Here is a 21,957-nt window from a genome sequence, read left to right on the forward strand (position 1 = left end):
CTAACTAATAATAAAAGTATTTAGATAACAATGCTTTCCATTGAACCTTGGGTAAGTGAAAATGCTTATATTAACTGGTTTCTTTGCAGATGGGAGAACTGCAATGACCCTGGGACTATTTTTATGTAGTATAATACAATATATAAATATAATACAAAGTAAAAACAGTGACCAGGGTCATTACAGTTCTCCCATCTGCAAAGAAACCAGTTAACATAAGCATTTTCGCTTACTATAAAATCTAAGTAAAATGTATTTCATACAAAATACAAACAGGACCGCCTATGAGTGCAGACACTATTCTTCATATATATGAATTATACTGTGGCTTTACACATATATATTTTTTTTTTTCCTGAGACAGAGTCTCGCTCTGTTTCCCAGGCTGGAATGCAGTGGCGCGATCTTGGCTCACTGCAACCTCTGCTTCCTGGGTTCCAGTGATTCTCCTGCCTCAGCCTACTGAGTAGCTGGGATTACAGGCATGTGCCACCATGCCCAGCAAATTTTTGTATTTTTAGTAGAGATGGGGTTTCACCATGTTGGCCAGGCCAGTCTCGAACTCCTGACCTTGGGTGATCCACCCACCTTGGCCTACCAAAGTGCTGAGATTACAGGCATGAGCCACAGCCTCAACTCTCACAGCCACCCTATGAGCAGATGTTGTTATTATTTCCATTTTATAGAAAAGGGGATTGGAGTACCAAGAGGTTAAGTAAAAGCTGCCCAAGGTCACCACAGGTAGTAACTGTCAGAGCTGGGAGTATGAACCTGGTGGTCTGGTCACCAAGTGTGTGCTCTTGAGTATTATGCCAGTGAGGAAAGAGGGATGGCTGCACCCCTTACCTGATAGAGGCTGACGTACTGTTTCCGCAGCCACTGCTGTCTTTGGTCAGGGAATTTCCTCATCTTTCTCACAGCTCTAGTGAGTTCCAATAATCCACTGAAGAGCATTTTAGCTGTGTGCTTCGGTGCCACGAAGTGCAATAATCTGTTGTCCGTGGTCTGAAGCCCATAGAGCAGTGTCACACCAGTCTCTGACAGGAACATGCTACCCAGTTTGTTCTGAACACACACAGTGTGTATATCAATGCCAGGGTGGCCCATGTATACAGCCTTCACTGCAAAAAGATCCAAGATCCCTTCCGTCAGGCCACTTAATCCAGCATTGCCCAGTAGTGGGAATTTTCCAGGCTCAGCTGTGTTATTAAGTACACCAAGTTTTGCTTTAGTGCTGGCTGGGGAGGCAGTTGTGGGCTTTACCCAGGTCAAGGTGCTATTGTCGGGCTGAAGCTGGAGGAAGCAGCGGGCAGAGAGGTGTGTGTCCTGGTCGTAGTGGATGACCGTGGCCCCCTGCAGCAGGAACTGGTGCACATCGGCTTGGATGGACAGCACGTACCAAGGGATGAGCTCCGTCCCATGGGCGAAGGCCTTCTGTGAGTCCTCTGAACCATGAGAGTCGTATTCTTTGGATTGCTCAAAGATGTCATTGTCTGAATCCAACAAATCTCCAATTATAAACCTTAAGGAAAGAAACACCAATTTCGTTTGTCTTATAATCAAAAGTGAGAACAACCCAAAGACATTTTCACTGACACTGGGCTTTACTTTTCATCCCACTATGAATTCAAATTAGCATAGGAAATACAAAATACTAAATAGCACACAGTAACTTCTAATAACCAAGGCTGGGTGTGGTGGCTCACGCCTGTAATCTCAGCACTTTGGGAGGCCGAGGAGGGTGGACCACTTGAGTCCAGTAGTTCAAGACCAGCCTGGCCAACATGGTGAAATCTCATCTCTACTAAAAATACAAAAATCAGTCAGGCATGGTGGCATATGCCTGTAGTCCCAGCTACTTGAGAGGCTGAGGCAGGAGAATTGCTTGAACATGGGAGGCGGAGCTTGCAGTGAGCTGCGATTGTGCCACTGCACTCCAGCCTGGGCGACAGAGCGAAAAGAAAAATTTTTGAGTAACTTTTTATAACCGTATTCTAATATTCTTTATAACTGTATTATTATCTTTAGCAAGCTATCTGACCATAAGCATAAAAAGAACTACTAGATGAGTTATTGTATTTTTATTCTCAACAACAATAATCTTCATTATGTATTAGTTTTCCCTCTTGTGTCAGGAACTGTGTTAAATACTTTATGTACATTTTTTGTACTAAATCCAATCTACCTGCAAGGTAAGTTTTATTATTCTTTTTCTACCTATGAGGAAACCAAGGTTCAAAAAGGGAAAGTAATTTGTTCAAGGTAACCCATCTCAGAAGAGGCCAAGCCAAGGTTAGATTTTGGTCTAACTTTATACCTGGGATTTTCATTGTTAGGCTTGTTTGCCTTCAATTAAATCATAAACACAAGCATGATCTGAATATACTGGGGCTAAAGTAGGTAAAAACAAGACTTAATAGGCTGGCTTGAGAAGTACCACTGTTAAAAATAAAATACAATTAGTTCAAAGATACTCCTTGGAAAGAAAGTAGGCAGATTGCTTGAGCCCAGAAGTTTGAGACCAGGCTGGGCAACATGGTGAGATCCCATCTCTACAAAAAATACAAACATTAGCTGAGTATGGTGGCATGCCTCTAGTCCCAGCTACTCAAGAGGCTGAGGTGGGAGGATTGCTGGAGGCTGGGAGGTAGAGTCTGCAGTGAGCTATGATGGCATCATTGCACTCCAGCCTGGGCAATAGAGCAAGACCCTGTCTCAAAAAATAAAAATAAATGAAATTTAAAAAGGACACTCTTTGGGAAATATAGTCACGGTGGCCAGATAAGCATAACAGTTCTCCTGGACTCAACCTTAGATTTCTACTCTCTCTGTGCATGTGTGTAGGTATACACAGAAAAGGCTAGTCTGCATAGAAAATTTAGCACGTTCCCTCCACTGAGTCAGGAACCTGGATTATTTGAGCCAAGAGGATCAGGGAGCAGTGAAGGCAAGCGATTGCTTCTTTTTTACATGGCCACCTTGGCGGGAACCTGCCCTAGAGTCTCATTCTTTTCAAAGCTTAGGAAGTTGTTAGTAAGATCAAGGTTTCTGCTATTTGGTCCACAGACATCACCAGCAAAGTAGTGAGTAAAATTGTGAAGGAGCTGGTACATAGGCTGGCCCACGCGTCTCTGGGAAGGAAGGCTCTCATGCTCAGGAGACACTTGGGCCACCTACTGCCTCTTGATGAGGCAACGACAGTATCATGGGGCTTGTTAATACTCCTCAGTTTAGACTGTGGTCCCTGAACAAGATTACCATTCTTGCTTTCAAACAGCAGGTTCTACCTCCTTGCCCCACACGTGGATCTTCTTTTAAAAAAAGTCTACCAGAAATATTGAATTTTAGTGTCTCACAAATCCGATGGTGAGAAAATCCATTTCAGAGCCCCATACCAGAAATAACCAAAAGTCCAGCAACAATAAAACGTATGCATAGATTTTGGTGTATTCATGCAATGTAATTCTGTACAGCAATGAAAATGAATAAGCAATAGCTAACTACATGGAATAACACAAATTTTAAGCAAGACACACAAGAATGCATATGGTATGTGTTTGTGATACATAAATACATACATTTCTGTAAATGTCAATTTCAAAACCAGGCAAAACTATACTGTACTATTTAGGAATGCATATTAGTAGAAAAACTACAGAGAAAAACAAGATGTTATTGTAAAACTTATAATAGTAGTTTTCTCTAGGGGGAGGCTGGTAATAATTGGGAAGGGAAATTAGAAGTTTAGGGGTGCTGGCAATGTTCTAACCCTGGATGCTAGTTATGCTCAGTCACCTGATAATTATTCAAATACACTGTTTCGATAAACTTTTAATTTTAGGATAGTTTTAGATTTATAGAAAATTCCAAAGACAGTATACCTCACACAAAAATTTCCCTATTAACATCTTACATTTGTCTGATACATGTGTCATAATTCATGAACAAATCCTAACACATTATTACTAATTAAGGTCCACACTTGATTCAGATTTTCTTAGTTTTTAATGTCCCATTTCTCTTCCAGGATCTCCCATTACATTTACTTGTCAGGTCTCTTTAGGCTCCTCTTGACCATGAGGGTCTCTCCTTGTTTTAGGTGCTCTTGACAGTTTGGAGGAGTACTGCTCAGGTATTTTCTCGAAGGTCCCTCAGTTAGGACTTGGCTGATATTTTTTCCATAAGTAGATGCAGGTTATGGGTTTGGGGAGGGAAGACCATAGAGGTAAAATATCATTCTTATCACATCATATTGAGGGCACCCACTACCAACATGACTCCTCCCTGGTGATACTGATCACCTGGCTGAGGACCTGTGTGTCATGTGCCACTGTACAGTTACTATTATTATTTTTACCTCATTTCCATACTCTACTCTTTGGAAAAAAGTCACCACGCCCAGCTCACTCTTAAGGAGTGGGAAGTTATGTTGCACTTCCTTGAGGGTGCAGAATCTACCTAAGTTATTGGGAATTCTTTTGCACAAAAGATGGATCTCTTCTCCCCCATTTGTTTGTTTATCATTTACACATATCATTTACTTATACCAGTATGAGCTCATGAATATTAATTTAATACTTTGGGTGATTTATAATGTGATAGTACTTTATTTATTTTGTTGCTGTGGCCATTGGGAGCTCTTCCAGTTGGCTCTTGTATTCCCTTCACAGCTCCCATCACTGTGTGTTTCTTTTGAGAACTTCCTTACTACAACATGCTCCAGGCTCATCTTGTGTATTTTCTGCCGCAGTCCTAGAATCAGCCTCTCTAGGAGAAACCTTGCCTCCCTTTATTGAAGAATGGTATTAGAAACCAAGATCTGGGCCATGCACAGTGGCTCACACCTGTAATCCCAGCACTATGGGAGGCCAAGACAGGTGAATCTCTTGAGGCCAGGAGTTCAAGACCAGCCTGGCGAACATGGTGAAACCCCGTCTCTACTAAAAATACAAAAATTAGCCAGGCGTGGTGGCAGGCACCTGTAGTCCCAGCTACTTGGGAGGCTGAGGCACAAGAATTGCTTGAACTTGAGAGGCTGAGCTTGTAGTGAGCAGTGAGCTGGCATTGTGCCACTGCATTCCAGCCTGGGCAACAGAACATGACTCTGTCTCAAAAAAATAAAAAATAAAACAACAAAAACAAAAAAGCACAAGATCTGGGGTTATATGATATTTTATGCTCTTTTCCTAATGTTACTTCACAATAAAAAGTGAAATAAGAAAAAAATCATTTGTGTCTTATTTAGCTCCATCCCTCTGAAATTGCTCTCGGTAACTCTGGAAAACCAATACTTATGTCCTCTTACACAATGGCTTCATATATGCCTGCTGCAGTCATCCTGGGTTTAATGTTAAACATCACCACCTGTTTCCTGTGTGACCTCATCAAAACACTCAACTTCTCTGAGCCTAATAGATGGCAAAAAGACAATGCTCATCTCATAGAATAATGGTGAAGATCAAATAAGACAACAGTTGGAAAGCACTTAGCACAGCGCCTGTCTTTGTAAAGTACAATTATTAAATATAGGAAGACCAATTCCTTGCACTTTTCCTTTCTCACTTCCTCTTCTCTAGGCTACCTCAGCCCAGCCCAGTCGTTCCTCTAGAGGGGCTTTTTGTTTGTTTTGGAGAAGGAGTCTTGCTCTGTTGCCCAGGCTGGAGTGCAGTGGCACAATCTCAGCTCACTGCAACCTCCACCTCCCAGGTTCAAGCAATTCTCCTGCCTCAGCCTCCTGAGTAGTTGGGATTACAGGTGCCTGCCACCACACCCGGCTAATTTTTGTATTTTTAGTAGAGACAGGGTTTCACCATCTTGGCCAGGCTGGTCTTGAACTCCTGACCTTGTGATCCACCTGCCTCAGCCTCCCAAAGTGCTGGGATTACAGGGGTGAGCCACCATGCCTGGCCGAGGGGCTTTCTTATGGGACCATTTCCACATTCTCCATGTCCTACTTCTTGTTGTTAAGAGCAAAAAGGATTCAACTGGTGAGTGTTAGTACGCATTAAAATACAACATGTAAATTTGGACATAGAACTTCTAATTTTAATTTAGCAAGATAAATGGTGTTTTCCATATTCCATTTAAGTTCTGAGTTAAGTCAAGCATGTTCCAGTGAAATACTACAAGCATTATAAAAAAAATAGTGTCTGGAAAGAAAAATTATAAGGCTTTTCTGGAGCCTGTTTCTGCTGCTCAGAGATGATGTAAGCTGGGACAGAGGGGACGCTGTCTTTCTTGGCGTCAGTTTTTATTTTAGAATGAAAAAAAGAACTAATGCCAGATGGTAATAATTTCATTAAAAAGCAATCTTCCAGGGACTAATGCTCAAAATAAAATTGACAATTGTTTGTAATGAAATAAGTTCATTTCAAGCAGGAAACTAGTAGCTTTTGTCTCTTAGATGATATAGTGAATGTTATGCAATTTTGTGCCTGATTCTCTTAGAAGATAATTTCCTGAGAGTTTACAAGAAGGGATAAGGTGGAATGTTAAGACTTATTTAGGAACTAAATAATGTTAACTGAAGATCAAAGATGTGGTTTACCAGCAACGAAACTACCTTGTCAAACTCAGGTTGTATGCCTTAAGGAGAGGACGAAGGAGTAAAAATAGAAGAAAGGTTTTTATCCTGCTCCTAAAGAGCTTCCATGGTATCCTTCAGTTAGAAACCATAGACAGATAAATACTTGTCTAATGTTCCCTGATGAAAATTTTACACTGGGTGATCAACTGGTATTTGTTAACCTGGTTAAATATTTTCTTTGTAAGGGTTCGTTTGCCTCCTGCCAATTTAACATAATCCCTTGAACGTGAATCACCACGTGATAAACAAGCGTGAATTTAATTTTTTAAGATAGAAGTAAATCTATGTCCTTTCCAAAGGACTTGCTACAGCTGTTCAAATAAAATCTAGCGTTTTTAATGCTCTCTTCTGGAAAATGTTGCTTTTAATTAACCTAGCACCTTCCTTGACTATAAGCATTCTCTTATTATATCTGAGTAGTTTGTGGGTTTTGGAACCAGTCTGCCTGAATTTAAATCCTGGCCCTGCTATGAGAGTAAAATAGAACTGTTGTGAAGATTAAATAATTTAATATATGGAAAGAATTTAGAGCAGTGTTTGCTTAAAGATAGGCTCTCAATAAACATTAGCATCTTAAATATTGCTAATATTGTTGTCTGGCTTGAGTTTAAGTTAGTATCATAAAACAAAGACATCCATACAAATAGAGCTTCTCTGTAAAAATGGTGTCCAAGTTTCAAGTTGGGATTTAAGTGAGAAACAAGCCTAAGGTGAATGTTGTGCAGATAGTGGGAAAATGGCCTTTGTTACAAATCACAGACACAAGATGGGTCTGAGGTGTTGGCCAAAGAAGCAGAAAGAGAGAGAAATACAGGATCCCAGGTATCCCCAGCAAAGCCAGAGAGTGAGACTGTATGAAGGTCTGGGCTGGGCTGAGGCAGCTGTTGCAGATAAAGGATGTTGTGTGTTGGGCGTTGATAAGGTTGAGGCCTGTCTGCATCTTACCCTGTGGAGAGTAACTGATTTCCTATCATTTAATGATTTGGGGCATCCACAAGCATACGTGTGTGTGTGGTTAATCCTGGTAACTATTATCTTTTCTTAGATATTCTACTTTCTTATGCTTAGCTTTTTTTCCTATCCCTGTGGGGTTGGATTATCATCTAGGCGCGTCTCTAACGAGGCTATTGAGGTAGAAGGACACAGAAAATACCTCTTTGCAGTAAGGGAGAAGAGGATGACTGAGGATTGCTTCTGAAATGGTGATTACTGCCAAGGGTGTCCACACCTAAGTGCTGGAGCCTCCTGTATTAGTCTATTTTCATACTGTTATAAAGAACTGCCCGAGATTGGGTAATTATAAAGGAAAGAGGTTTAATTAACTCACGGTTCAGCATGGCTGGGGAAGGCCTCAGGAAACTTACAATCATGGTGGACAGTGAAGGGGAAGCAGAAGGTGAAGCCTTGCTGCACCCTCTTCACAAGGTAGCAGGAAAGAGAATGAACGCAGGAGGAACAACCACACACTTATAAAACCATCAGATCTCATGAGAACTCACTATCGTGAGAACACATGGGAGAAACCGCCCCCATGATTCAATTACCTCCACCTGGTCTCTCCCTTGACACGTGGGGATTGTAGGGATTACAAATCAAGATGAGAGTTTGGTTGGAGGCACAGCCGAACCATATCACCCTCAGAACTTCAGCTTGGCATTTTAAGGGTGTGATACACACATTAATCATGATAGCCACCATCTATATTGGCACTTATAGTGTGCCGTGCATTTTGCTTAATTTATAATCCTCACAAAAACCCTATCAAGTAGTATTGTCATTTCCAGTTTACAGATGACAAAACTGAGGCTTAGTAAGATTCAGCTACCTACCTAGGTGACAGAAATAGTAAGAGGTGGTGTCAAAATTCAGTCCCAGGCAGTGTGACTGGAAGGTTTGAGTTCTTAATCAGCTCAAGCAGCTTCCATTGTAGGTTTCTGTCATCATCTACTTATATCTAATTTTTCCAAATGTACAAATCCTTCTTAAGGTGCAGTATGCCAAAGAGGGTCAACAATATTGAAAATGATGACAATAAGAACTTGCAGCTCCTATATGACTCTATACTCGTCTCTACACACCTTCATACTCCTCATTTCTATTTCCCAACAATGGTGCCACATGCTACTCTTAGGTCTCCATGCCTCTATATGTTTTTAAACACACAAACGCGTAGCTTATTTATTCTTTATGCTGGTAAATAAAAAAGTAATTATTAATAAGCATTATAATTCATATGAAATGTAATTGGAGTGCTTTCAGAATTCAGATGTTCCTAATCTTCAGGAGTTAGACATAAAAGAGGCTAAGGGTTAGCCCCTCTACAATCAAAAGAAATGCCTTAAGGTTTGCAGGACAAAGGATCCTCCCCTGTGACTGAACACATGGTCAGGCTCATGACCCAGCTCTACTGTTTATTAGTCAGACAAGTGACTTCAGCTCGCTAGGTACAACTACTTCATCTGTACAGAAGTTAGACAAGCCTACTTGAAGACCCCATTGACATTTCAAGATTTTTTCAACCCAATTCCCTTCCTGCTGAGATCTTGAAGTCTGTTTTTTGTTGTTGTTGTAGAGACAAGGTTTCACCATGTTGCCCAGGCTGCTCTTGAATTCCTGGACTCAAGTGATCTACCTGCCTTGGCCTCCCAAAGGGCTGGGATTACAGGCATAAGCCACCGGGCCCAGCCAAAAGAAATCTTGAACATTTTATAATCATTTTTTGAGATTTCTATGAGTGTTTCTAGTGGTTTTCTGGCAGGAGTAGCTGTGAGGTTTGGGAAGAATTATAAGAGCACCCTGTAGGTGGGGTAAACCAAAGGACCATGAGATTGTCCCTTCTTTCTTTGCTGTAGTTTTCACAGGGCTGGTGGTTGCCAAGTGAACAGGGGCTAGAGGTTGCTGTTTGTAAAGTCTCTGTTTCAGCCAGATCAACAAAGCATAGTTCCTATGGGCTTTTCAATCTGCACATCTTTGGCACACATAACCCTGCACTGGATAAAACATGCGGCTCTCAATCAGGAATGGATTCCCAAGTCCCAGCAGATGGCCACAGAAATAGTGCTTGCTGATCTGGTTTTGGTGAATTCTATTAAACAGTCCCACCACCCAACTTGTGTTTTGAGCTTCCTTTCAGAGTAGCAGTCACTTGAGGTAAAGAAGCTGTCACTGGCACTTAGGTACACAAGTTTCAAAGTGAGGATTTCAATATGACTTCACAGGTTTTATAAAAGAAATATTTGCATTTTTGTGTTTTTCTCCTCTTCTAAGAGTACCTGCAGCAGGGCTTGGAAAATGGGCAGTGGAAGAGAAATGTTCTTAGGATGTACGTGATAAAATGATTAGGAAAAAGACAAGAGACTGTGGAGAAAATTAGAGACAAAAATTTCATAACAGGTGAAAATGATGCAAGAAACTTACCACTTGAAGAACTTCAAGGGAAAGGAAAGGATAGTCTAGGGATCTGACACTCAGTAAAAGTGGCAGTCCTGAAGGTGTTTTAGAAAGGTCAAATGACATACACACCCAGTCCCAGATGAAGGTTATTATAAAAAAAGCCATATGAAATTCATTATTTTATCTATTCCTATCTGATGTATCCTAGCCTTAACAGTAGGATTTAAGGAAGGAATTTCAGCCAGATCCAGTATGAGGAGAAGGCATTCTTCTCCCAAGCATCTGTTTAATTTTTCTTACAAATATTGTGAAACTTATAATGAATTGTGATTTCCTCTTTCCTTTGACTGCTAGGAATCTCAGAACAAAATTTAGTCACTGTATAGACTATATAGTATACATTTTTGTATGTTTTATTTTCTCCTATTCTTATTTTTCTTTTCTTTAATATCCTCAATTATTCATAGTTATTCTTAAAAGCATCTACAAAATCTTTTGTTGGAAGAAATAGATATATACATAGACGCCGAGAGAGAGAGAGAGAGAGAGATTAAGAACTTAAATGGCTCTGAGAGGCTTTCTGTGCATATGGGATTATTTGTAGATGGTATTCTCTCTATATATAGATTGCCACTAATGTTAGCAACCTGTTAAGTGAAAAATCTTTGAAATAATCTCTGAGAAACTGGAATTACTGAACAATTTAAAAACCTGCAGATGCCTTATGTGTGTAGGGTTAATTGTAGCACACCTTACAAAGCAGCGTTTCTCAAACTGAGATCATTAGCCCTCAACTTAGAATCACCCAGAGGTTGGGAGAGGTAAAAATACTGATTTCTAGGTATCATCTAGACCTAACTAAGTCAGTAGATTTGATTTAAAAATATCTTAATACCCCCTCTAGTACCCCACCCAAGAATTAAAAAAACCACTGTTACAAAAACTAGGAAATAAAAGATCACAGCTCTCCTCCTGAAATTTAATGTGTTGAATTCTTAGAAATGGCAGGATAGCTCTAGGTTTTTTTTTTTTTTTTTTTTTAAGGGGTAACAGATGGTAAGAAGTTAAATTATGAGCAATAATGTTAGAACAAAGCAGCAAAGTGAGAAAGGTAAATGTGAATTTGGAATTGGTAAGGTTTGAAGATAAAGAAGTGTGGCTTAATGATAAAAGTGGCAGGTTTTGATGAGGTGTCCATCTGAAACTAAGCTGAAGTAGGAAACAACTCATCAACAGGAAAAAAGAAGACATGAGCATTCCTCACTTTTAACGTGTAAAACTTACTGCCATCGGCTTTTATCCTTCAAGGAGCTTTTCCTGGAGCTGTTTCCTTCACTGGGGCTGTCCTCCTCGTCCGTCTCCAGACTTCGACTGCAGCTCCGGATGACCTGAAAGATGCTGTTGACAGTGGACTCCTTCTCCGGATTCTTTAAGCCATTTTGTCCCACTCGTTGTAAGAAATTATCTTGTCCACTGTAATCTGCTACAAACTACAGAAAAATATATCGAGAATTTGCTATTGCAACTTAATATGCCTGGATAACCTACTTGGCTAGGGAAATGAAATCATAAAGTAATAAATAATGGCATTTGTGCCTATTTTATGGGAAAGAAAACAAGAGCCTCCAGGAAAAACATTTTTTCATTTCACCACATGAAATATCAAAACTCACTCTTGTTTCCACTGAGACAACTTTAATCCCTCTAGGAATCAACACTCCACTTCAAATTTAAAACAAAAAAAATATTATTTCAGGGCTCCCTAAGGAGAAGATTAGCCAATTTGCAGAGGAAGGGCATGGTTATTTTATCCTTATAGTGAGAATTGAGAAAAACCATGAGTAAAGTATGCTATTCTACGGAACCAGATAAAATGACTGGGCCCAAGCAAAACTCTGAGAAGAGGTGATGTGTTGCTTTATTGCTCATGTGTTCTATAATAACACAGTGGCTTCTTCCTGCTTTTTAAGCTCTATAAGCCTTATTGTTCATACAGTTGATCAGGAAGCTTCTCTCATCAGAGGTGAGAGCTGTGTCTGGGATAAGAGATGTGGAGTTCCCTCTTCTTAAGACATGAGGAAGCTGGAGTGGTGTGGCCTGGGAGGCTTCCTTTAAGCTTTCTCCTCCATTTCTTGCCCTTTTATCCTAGCTCATAACCCAGAGAGATGCCGGTGGTGTTGCCCGTACCTGTAAGGAGCTCTTAAGTCTTTCTGGTATCAGGTGATGCATTTGCTCCCAGGTAACACAAAAGAGGCTGAAGGTTGAGAAGAGTCTTCCCACTCCATGGAGAAGGCGTGTACATGACTCTCTCTGTGTGTGTGTGTGTGTGTGTGTGTGTGTGTGAGAAAGGTCAGTAGTAGGTTCTGTCATCATGGAAGGAATGATCCTAGATTTGGGTTTGGTCTCAGGTAAGGGACTTCTCAAAATCTCCATAAAGTTCTTTCCAATTTAGTCACTTCTTTCATTTTTAAACACCTTAGAGGGAGTTTCCTTATCTTTTCCCTCCAGTTTCTCAACTCCCCTTCTCTCCAATGCCCAATGCCTTGGGTCAAAGCTCACACTATCCCTTCTGCTCTGGGAATCAGGAACAGGAGGCAACGGATCTGGGAGAAACGAGGCTCTGGGGATTAGGAGCCTGGAGCTTGTCTCTAGGTGCGTCTCCAGGCTCTCCAGCATTTTCCCACAAAGGATGAAAAGAAAGCAGTGTTGACTTCCCCTCTTTTTTCTTCCACTGATGTGGAAAACTTAATACTCTCATTTGACTTTCTTTATCCCTGCATCCAGACATTCCCACCCAATAAGAAAAACCTGTTGATCTTTAAAAACCATCAGAAAACAACACCCTTTTTGACTTGTACTTACATATTAAACCTAATACATTAAAACTAACTTCACAATACTATGTCCCACACAGTGCTAGTTGGCATTCTTTTCTACAGAACTTCCAAGGATCTATGTGCTACCCAGAAACAATATAACAACTATTAACCCTGTGTTCAATCAGTGATCATTTCTTTGGTGAGCACAGACAGGGCCTGATGAGACAGCCAGCAACAGTGGCTCTTCAGGCCACGATGATTCTGAAAGGCCTTACCTCTAAAGTTTCTTCTTGGGAATTGTACCGTGGGCAAAGCTTCATGAGGCCGGAGGCACCGTCAAGCACTTCACAGAGCTCCTTCAGAAACACCCCACAGAACGGAACCACCTTACAGCCAGGGATGTGCAGGGCACGTGTCACCACCTTTCTGTACTCACAAGAGGACTCATGTTGGGCCATAGCATCCTTCAGGCTCCTCATGGTCTCAATATCAGACTGGTCCATGAACTGCCACATTTTTAAAACTTTTCTTGACCTATTGCAAGTAAATGACATTTTTTAGACTGAAGGAGAAATAGTATAGTTTATAGCAAGGAGCCTAAATTCCATACAAATTCATTCTTTTTACCAATTTTTTTTTTTTTTTTTTTTTTTTTTAGGTGGAGTCTCACTCTGTTGCCCAGGCTGGAGTGCAGTGGCGCAATCTCGGCTCACTGCAACCTCTGCCTCCTGGGTTCAAGCAATTCTCCTGCCTCAGCCTCCCTAGTAGCTGGGATTATAGGCGCATGCCACTATGCCTGGCTAATTTTTATATTTTTAGTAGAGACGGGGTTTCGCCATGTTGGCCAGGTTGGTCTCAAACTTCTGACCTTAGGCGATCCACCTGCCTCGGCCTCTCAAAGTGCTGGGATTACAGGCATGAGCCACCGCGCCCAGCCCCAGGTATTCTTTACTTGTTAATATTTACGTAGGGTTCCTATCCCCACCTACTTCCCCAGATAATATGAATAATACTTTTGTAAATTGAAACTAAAAATTAAATAGGACAGATACAAACACAAATAGGCATATGGGACACATTAGTTATGGAAGCTGGGCACTGAATGTAGGTTTGAGTTTTTCTGGCAGCTATGGCCAAAAGGGGAAAGTAGAGGGTAACATGGTTTGTACAGATATTGGTGGAGGAGGACTGCCTGGGGAAACTTGGCCCATCTGGCCCTCTTGATCTTTTAAATATTACTCTTGGATTAATCCAGTCCCTTAGTGATCAACATGAAGCCCATTCTGTAGAATTGACTTTTACTGAATCAAGCTTTGACATGAAGCCACCAGCCCATTTTGGGGGACCTTGTTGTAAAGTACTATTTGCATAACAGGATGTTAAGTGGGACTTTCCCTATTCTGAAACTCCTGCTGAGACCCACAGATGACAATGCACCACACCTTCTAAAGAGAGGCCCTCACAAGGTGTTACCTGAACTGCTTTGCCCACAGTGGTCTCCCATTCTCCTTCAGCCCATGCAGGGAAAGTGGATCTGAGCAGATAGCTTGGGAATATTTCTCTGGAAGGAATTGTGGGAGAGCTCACCTTTCTGTGAGAGGATGAAGTCACCCCAAGTGCGGGGGGCATTAAGTGAATTCCCTGGGGACACTCGGGCAGGTCTGTAGATCATGTGAACTGGTGCATGACTCTTGCCTAAAGATTTAAGGCTAGCTGGAGCTGCCTGATGGCAAAGGGAGAGAGGATTCCAGTAGATATGTCCTGTGCTTGCAGAGTTGGGAGGGCAACATGCTGACTATTTCCTGTGAGTCAGGAGGGGATACTGTGCAAAGAGGTGGGGCTTGAGCTGTCTTGAAGGGTCTGCCTGCCAGATGAGGTGACCCTAGCAGAAAGGGCCTGTGAGGACAGGACCCTGGGGGGTGAGGAATAGGAGGTTGACCAGAGGGTACACTGCATTTTGCTAGGTAATTGTGCAGTGGGGAGGTAGAAAAAATTAGAGAGTAACTAGTAAGAAAACCTAAAAGCACCCTCCATTGGTCTCTGTGAGGGCACCAAGGCCAGACTACAACTGCCCCATTAAGTAAGACTCTGTGCTCCCTCTATCCCCATCCTTTTCCCTCTCCTCTCCTGTCCACCTTTTTTCTGCAGACACCCAGTTGCAGGGAAAAGGAAGAAAAAAGATAAACTCTATCTTCCTCACTACTACAAGTCTCTGAGACTGGTTGGGTTGTGAAACGTAAGGAAGGGAAGAAGATATATATTGAATGAGATATTAAAATTTTGATTTAGATTAACTGGATTACAAAATCACTGTGTAATATATAAGACATCCAAAGACATAAAGAAGTACAACATGACAAACATCCATGTGCCAATCTCTCAGTTTAAAAAATCAAACATCAACAATGTGCTTGAGGCCCTAGTGTGTTCCTCCAAGAGCACATACTCTATTCTTCCCTCACCAGACAAGACCACCACTGGGACTTTGGGGTTCTCCTTTCCTTAAAATTCTTAATACTTTTCCAACATATGCATATATCACTAAGCAAGTTACAGAACTGTGTATTTTTAAACTTTATGTAAATAGTATCACATAGTAGATAGTCTTAGACCAGGGGTCCCCACCCCTGGGCCACAGACCAGTACTGGTTCATGGCCTGTTAGGAACTGGGCTGCACAGCAGGAGATGAGCAGCGGGCAAGCAAGCATTACAGCTTGAGCTCTGCCTGCTGTCAGATCAGCAGTGGCATTAGATTCTCATAGGAGCACAAATCCTACTGTGAACTGTGCATGGAAGGGATCTAGGTTGCACGCTCCTTATGAGAATCTAATGCCTGATGATCTGAGGTGGAACAGTTTCATCTGAAAACCATCTGCCCCCACCCCCACACCCCGAGTCTGTGGAAAAATTGTCTTCCATGAAACTGGTCTCTGGTGCTAAAAAGGCTGGGGATCCTTGTTTTAAATAACTTGCTTTTTTTTTTTTTTATACAGCCTTAAGTTTGCAAGACTCATTCATATTCAAGAGCATAGGAGAATGAGATTGTGTGTTAACTGGGAAAGTGACTGGAAAAGCTACAGGATCTCTCAAGTAGCATAATCCAGGGTTGGGGGAGGGAGAGCTGGTTGGAAGCTTTGAAAGGCAATCAAATCAGAAAAGTAAAAGCATTTTATGATTTCATCCCACTAAATCCAGCTTGTCCTATAACTGGATTCTCATAAGACAGAATTCGTTTTTTGGGGAATGAAGTGGAGGTTATAAACAAATGAAGTGAATTAATGAATGAGACACGGTTCTCACTGGTTTCTTATTGTGTGAGTAATGGAGGAGTTATGGTTCACTTGGGGGCAAAGGGCAAACTTCAGCAAAGATCAATTCTTTATTGTTGAACTGAGAATTGACGCTATTTTTAAAACTTTTATTCATCTTTATGATTATAAAGATACTACTCATTGTAGAAAATCTAGAAAATATCAAAAATATAGAAAACCCACTTACAATTCTACCATACACAGACATGAGGTATATTTCCTTCCAGTATTTATTCTATTCTTGTCTATATGGGTATATAAATATTGCTGAGGTTATTAGGGATAGACAGTTTTGTTCCCAGATAGATTCATGTATTATGTGTCTCCTGCTTTCCAATGATATAAAAACTTTTCAGGCCAGGTGCAGTGGCTCATGCCTGTAATCCCAGCACTTTGGGAGGCTGAGGCAGGGGAGATCACTTGAGGCCAGGAGTTCCAGACCAGCCTGGGAAACACAGAAAGACTCCATCTCTAACAAATTTTTTTAAAATAGCCATTGTGCTGGTACACTCCTTGTAGACCTAGCTACTTGGAAGCCAAAGTGGGAGGATTGCTTGAGCCCAGGGTAAGAGTTTACAGTGAGCTATGATCTTACTCCTGCACTCCAGCCTGGGTGACAGAGTAAGATCTTATCTCTTAAAAATTTGTTTTTTACCTCATGCCTGTAATCCTAGCATTTTGGGAGGCTGAGGCGTGTGGATCACTTGAGGTCAAGAGTTCAAGATCAGCCTGGCCAACATGTTGAAAGTCCATCTCTACTAAAAATACAAAAAAATTAGCAGGGCATGGTGGCGGTGCCTGTAATCCCAGCTACTTGGGAGGGCGAGGCAGGAGAATTGCTCAAATCTGGGAGGTGGAGGTTGCAGTGAGCCAAGATTGCGCCACCGCATTCCAGCCTGGGTGACAGACTGAAACTCCGTTTCAAAAAAAAAACCTTGTTTTTTACAAACATCATTTTTGATGGCTATATAACATTCCATTATCTGGATGCAGCATATTATTTCCTTTATCTATTTTCCTATTGTTGTTCACTTGGGTTATTTTAAACTGACACCATGACTGAGTAAATATTCTTGATTGTAAATCTTTGTACTTCTTACTAGTGGCTTAAAAGAGCTAAGAATTTAGTTAGAGGAAGCAAAATGTACAATGTCTATAAAAAATCAAAGTCACTTAAGAAGAAATATGCTTTCTCTTCCTATTTAATTGCTTAAAAAATAAAAAAATCTCTATTATGTTGATAATAATTAATTGCTTGGAACCTAAACACTTTCAAGCCTAAAAGTGCACATATAAGCTCTGCCTCCATAATCATTGCATCGTAAGAGTATCTGGGCACTTATCTCCTGTGTACAGAATAGCTGTCAATAAAAGACCTATTATACCTGGTACTTTCACCTACCTGTAAAGATCAGTTTGGTTTTAAGCCAAATACAGGAGCATGAAACTAGGCGGCAGTGGGTCTGGGGTGTGAGACAAAATGCATTGGGATCAGTGTTGAGGTCTGTCCTGGTTTGAGATTATTCCTTATTTAGGGAAATCACCAGGCTCTATGGTCTTCTTGGATTTTGTATTTAAACTCAGTTGAATCTTAAAGGCCCATTCACCCTAGGCCTCCATAGGTCTTTCTGAGGCCATTCTTGTAATAAGAGAATCTAGAACATGGTATGTGGCAGCCAGCCTCCAAGACAGCCTCCCATGGTCCACACCTTCTGATTGTGTGGCTTTGTGCAGTCCCCACCCACAAGGAATCCATGCTGGTCCTATGTGATCAGTACAATATGGCAGGAGTGACTGTGTGCGATTCCCGAGGCTAGCATATAAAAGGCATTGCAGCCTCTGCCTCCCTCTCTTGGATCATTCACTTCGGAAGGAGCCAGTCACCGTGCTGTGATGACAGTCATGTTGTGGGGTCAGGAAGCGAAGTCCCTGGCCAAGAGCCAGCACCAACTTGCCAGACACAGAATGATAAGCATCATTAAAATAAAATGACTTTATCAAAATATCATAATTCTTTTCTTAAAAGAAATGTAATACAGATTTTCTTTTTTCCTTTTTTTTTTTTTTTTTGAGATGGAGTTTCCCTCTGATTGCCTAGGCTGGAGTGCAATGGCGTGATCTTGGCTCACTGCAACCTCTGCCTTCTGGGTTCAAGTGATTCTCCTGCCTCAGCCTCCTGAGTAGCTGGGATTACAGGCGCCCACCACCATGCCCAGCTAATTTTTGTATTTTTAGTAGAGATGGGGTTTTACCATGTTGGCCAGGCTGGTCTCAAACTCCTGACCTCAGGTGATCTACCCACCTTGGCCTCCCAAAGTGCTGGGATTACAGGCGAGAGCCACCGCGCCCGGCCTACACGTTTCCTTTATAGAAAATTGATCACAAAGAGAATCAAAATCATCTGGATATAACCTCCTGTTCTCCAAGGCTTTGTTTTTGTTTTGTTTTGTTTTGTTTTTTTCCCCACTTTTTCCTTCTTTTGAGCCATGCCTGATGCATTTGTATGACTATTTTAAAGGTCAAGGACATGATCATTTGGGTTTATTCTTAGTTAAGAAAGTTGAAAAGGACAAAAAAAAATTAGAACTCTGAGAGTTTTCATCTCCTCCCCAACCCAGAATCCCTATATAGGGACCTGGAGAATCAAAGAAAAATCTCAGTAATGTTATGAAGTGAAATTCATTTGTAGTGAGAACCCTCACGAGGATGGTGAATCTCAGGAAGCAATAACAATAACAATAGCTTCTCTTTATGAGGCCTTACTATACGCCAGGCACATGTGTCAAATACTTTATATTATTTCACTGAATTCTACCTAAAGATGTAGGTGCTTTTTAGTATTATCCCCATTTTGCAGACAAAGTAACTGAGGCTCAATGAAGTCAAGTAGCTTGCCTGGATCTCACAGGTATTCCTTGGGGGAATTGGGATTTGATTCGTTTTTAAGGATTTGATTCCTAATTTGATTCTGACTTAAGAACTCATGCTCTTCTTCCTCACATACCATGCTGCCTCCCACAGGAGTAAGAACAGTTACTTTACGCCAGGTAACTGAGGCTAAAAGGGGATAAAGCAGGCAACTTGATGAACAGAATGGCGATTTTGTTATTAGCTTGATGGAAAAGTCATAAGAACAGGATATCATGGTGGTCAAGATCATGGGCTCCGAAATCAAGGTTGCCTGCATTCCCAGCAATGCCAGGTGACCTTGGGTGAATGACTTAATTTCTCTTAGCCTTAGCTTCCTCTTTTGTATAATGTGGGAATAATAATAGTATCTACCTGATAAACCTGTTTTGATAATTAAAACATACAATATAGGGAATGTGCATAGCCCATACTTGACATATAGTGTTTGATAATAATGAGAGCTAACATTATTGGAGGCCTATTGTCAATGCTAGCCACTGTTATTACTAAGGGCAGTTGGTGGTCTATAGCATACAGCCCTGGAACACTCCATAAGACAGGCCTGAAAAGAGACAGATAACAGTGGGGTTTACAGGACAGGAAGGGGAATAGTCAGTGGTGGGGTTGATGGGGTTATGCAACCAAGTAATTTCACTTGGCTTGGCAAAGAACACAGGATCACAGCAGACCTAGTGAAGTAGGATTGTGACTGGCCCACAGGGGCTGAATTCTGCAGCATCTTTGAGGGACAGGGCCTTTGGTGCTGAAAGAAGATAATACATTTCCCAAGATAATCATTTCCAATTACCTGGCTTGGGTAAAGGTGACTCCCTGGACAATTAACTCAGTGCCATTCAGGTGATGAGAAGTGACTGTGCCAAGATAACCATATTCCCCACTGACTATACCTGAGGCCAGCCAAGAACTCCATGACAGCGTTGTAGTTGCCCATGTTCCAGCAGCATTTGGCCACATGCACCAAATATGAAAAGACTTCTCTCTTTTCCTCCATGGAGCCTGCCGTGAGGATCAGCCACGTCACCCAGGAGCTCACCTGGAAAACACACAAAGACATTCACGGGAATTATGTCCTAAAAGCTTGGCAATTTTTTTTCCAAAAGTATTCTTTGTTTTTCTAAAAATATCAATTTGGTATCAGGAAATGAAAGACCTATAGATCCTTAATCTCTTATAACTCTCTCTTTATTTTCTTTAAAACAAGAAGGCTGAAAAAGGCAATTCATAAAATCCTTTGATCGAAAAAATTTCTTTTGACTATAAGAAAATAAGGCCTAAGAATAATTTTGATTGAAAGATACTTGACTGATGGACATTAAAATGAAATGTACTTAACCCATCAGTTAAAGACATTTACTAAGTATTAAAATTTATAATATCAAATGAAAAATAAATTTATTTTATTTTATTATTATACTTTAGGTTTTAGGGTACATGTGCACAATGTGCAGGTTTGTTACATATGTACCCATGTGCCATGCTGGTGTGCTGCACCCATTAACTCGTCATTTAGCATTAGGTATATCTCCTAATGCTGTCTCTCCCCCCTCCCCGCACCCCACAACAGTCCCTGGAGTGTGATGTTCCCCTTCCTGTGTCCATGAGTTCTCATTGTTCAATTCCCACCTATGAGTGAGAACATGCGGTGTTTGGTTTTTCATCCTTGCGATAGTTTACTGAGAATGATGTTTTCCAGTTTCATCCATGTCCCTACAAAGGACATGAACTCATCATTTTTTATGGCTGCATAGTATTCCATGGTGTATATGTGCCACATTTTCTTAATCCAGCCTATCGTTGTTGGACATTTGGATTGGTTCCAAGTCTTTGCTATTGTGAATAGTGCTGCAATAAACATACGTGTGCATGTGTCTTTATAGCAGCATGATTTATAGTCCTTTAGGTATAAAACAATCTTTTACAGATGCTTTATCTATTATGCCCCTCAAATGACAAAATATTATGAACAAATATTTATAGAGCACTTACTATGTGCCAGGAACCATTCTAAGCACTTAACCTATATTACCTCATTTATCTCTCACAACAATTCTAAGAGTCAGGGACTGTTATTGTCCTCAGGGATGTGTGTAAGGTCTTCAACCACATTGAAGGTAGCAAAGCCTAGGTTTGAATTTAGGGTGTCTGCTCCAGAGGTTGCATTATCAACCACTCACAAAATGCCTGATGTGTTTACACAAACTCTAATGTTCTCCAGTTCTGGGCTTAAAGTTATTCTAATGTGATTTGTTTTTCCTGCTACACAGACTGGAGGACAATATTTAAAAATAATCCATGTCTACACCCTCCCCTTATGATATGCAGCCTCTAAATCATCTGCTTCTGCTCTGCGACTATTTTGCTGCCACCTTTACTTTGGTGCTTGGATGCTGGTGTCCACCTAAGTTACCTTCTCTATCCTGACTAGCATCTGGGTTGATAAGCTTGGTTGTCAACAGACCAAAGTCTTGGTCTTGACCTCACATGGCCCTACTAGCTCTGCTTGGTTCAGCATCAGTGCTGAAGCCCGGACAGCAATACTTTTCTCTGGCATAAGTGAGAGAGGCCGGAACACAGAGTTTATGGTGACCCATGACAACTGCAGGAAATAAGAGCTCAAGGTCAATGGCATACTGCCTATAAGTGGATAAAATTATAAGAATTAATGGCGTTGAGTGCTGACAGCAACCAAAGAGGGCAGCGCAACCCCATTTTTCCAGATCAAGAATCTATGGCTCATGGGAGAAGTGACTTTTCAAGGTCACAATTCTTGTTGATGTCAAAAGTAGGACTCCCAGCCCAGTGCTCTTTCATCGGATGAAAGTTGACTCTTTCTTTCTTTCTTTCTTTCTTTCTTTCTTTCTTTCTTTCTTTCTTTCTTTCTTTCTTTCTTCTTTCTTTCTTTCTTTCTTTTTCCTT

General features: G+C 41.1%; 1 protein-coding gene across 6 annotated transcripts in view; it reads right to left on the reverse strand.

Moving 5' to 3' along the window:
• Positions 1-21,957, reverse strand: part of PLCE1 (phospholipase C epsilon 1) — a 440,302-nt gene that overhangs the window by 91,060 nt on the left and 327,285 nt on the right. For all 6 annotated transcript variants that reach the window (XM_063629746.1, XM_055254888.2, XM_055254898.2 and 3 more), the window contains 4 exons: positions 19,929-20,074; positions 13,074-13,332; positions 11,264-11,469; positions 847-1,522 (listed from right to left, as the gene is read on the reverse strand). In XM_063629746.1, the coding sequence (XP_063485816.1) occupies positions 847-1,522; positions 11,264-11,469; positions 13,074-13,332; positions 19,929-20,074 (1,287 nt within the window). The remainder of the gene's footprint in view (positions 1-846; positions 1,523-11,263; positions 11,470-13,073; positions 13,333-19,928; positions 20,075-21,957) is intronic.

The sequence above is a fragment of the Symphalangus syndactylus genome, chromosome 2 (assembly GCF_028878055.3).
Source record: "Symphalangus syndactylus isolate Jambi chromosome 2, NHGRI_mSymSyn1-v2.1_pri, whole genome shotgun sequence".
NCBI classification, from domain to species: Eukaryota; Metazoa; Chordata; class Mammalia; order Primates; family Hylobatidae; genus Symphalangus; species Symphalangus syndactylus.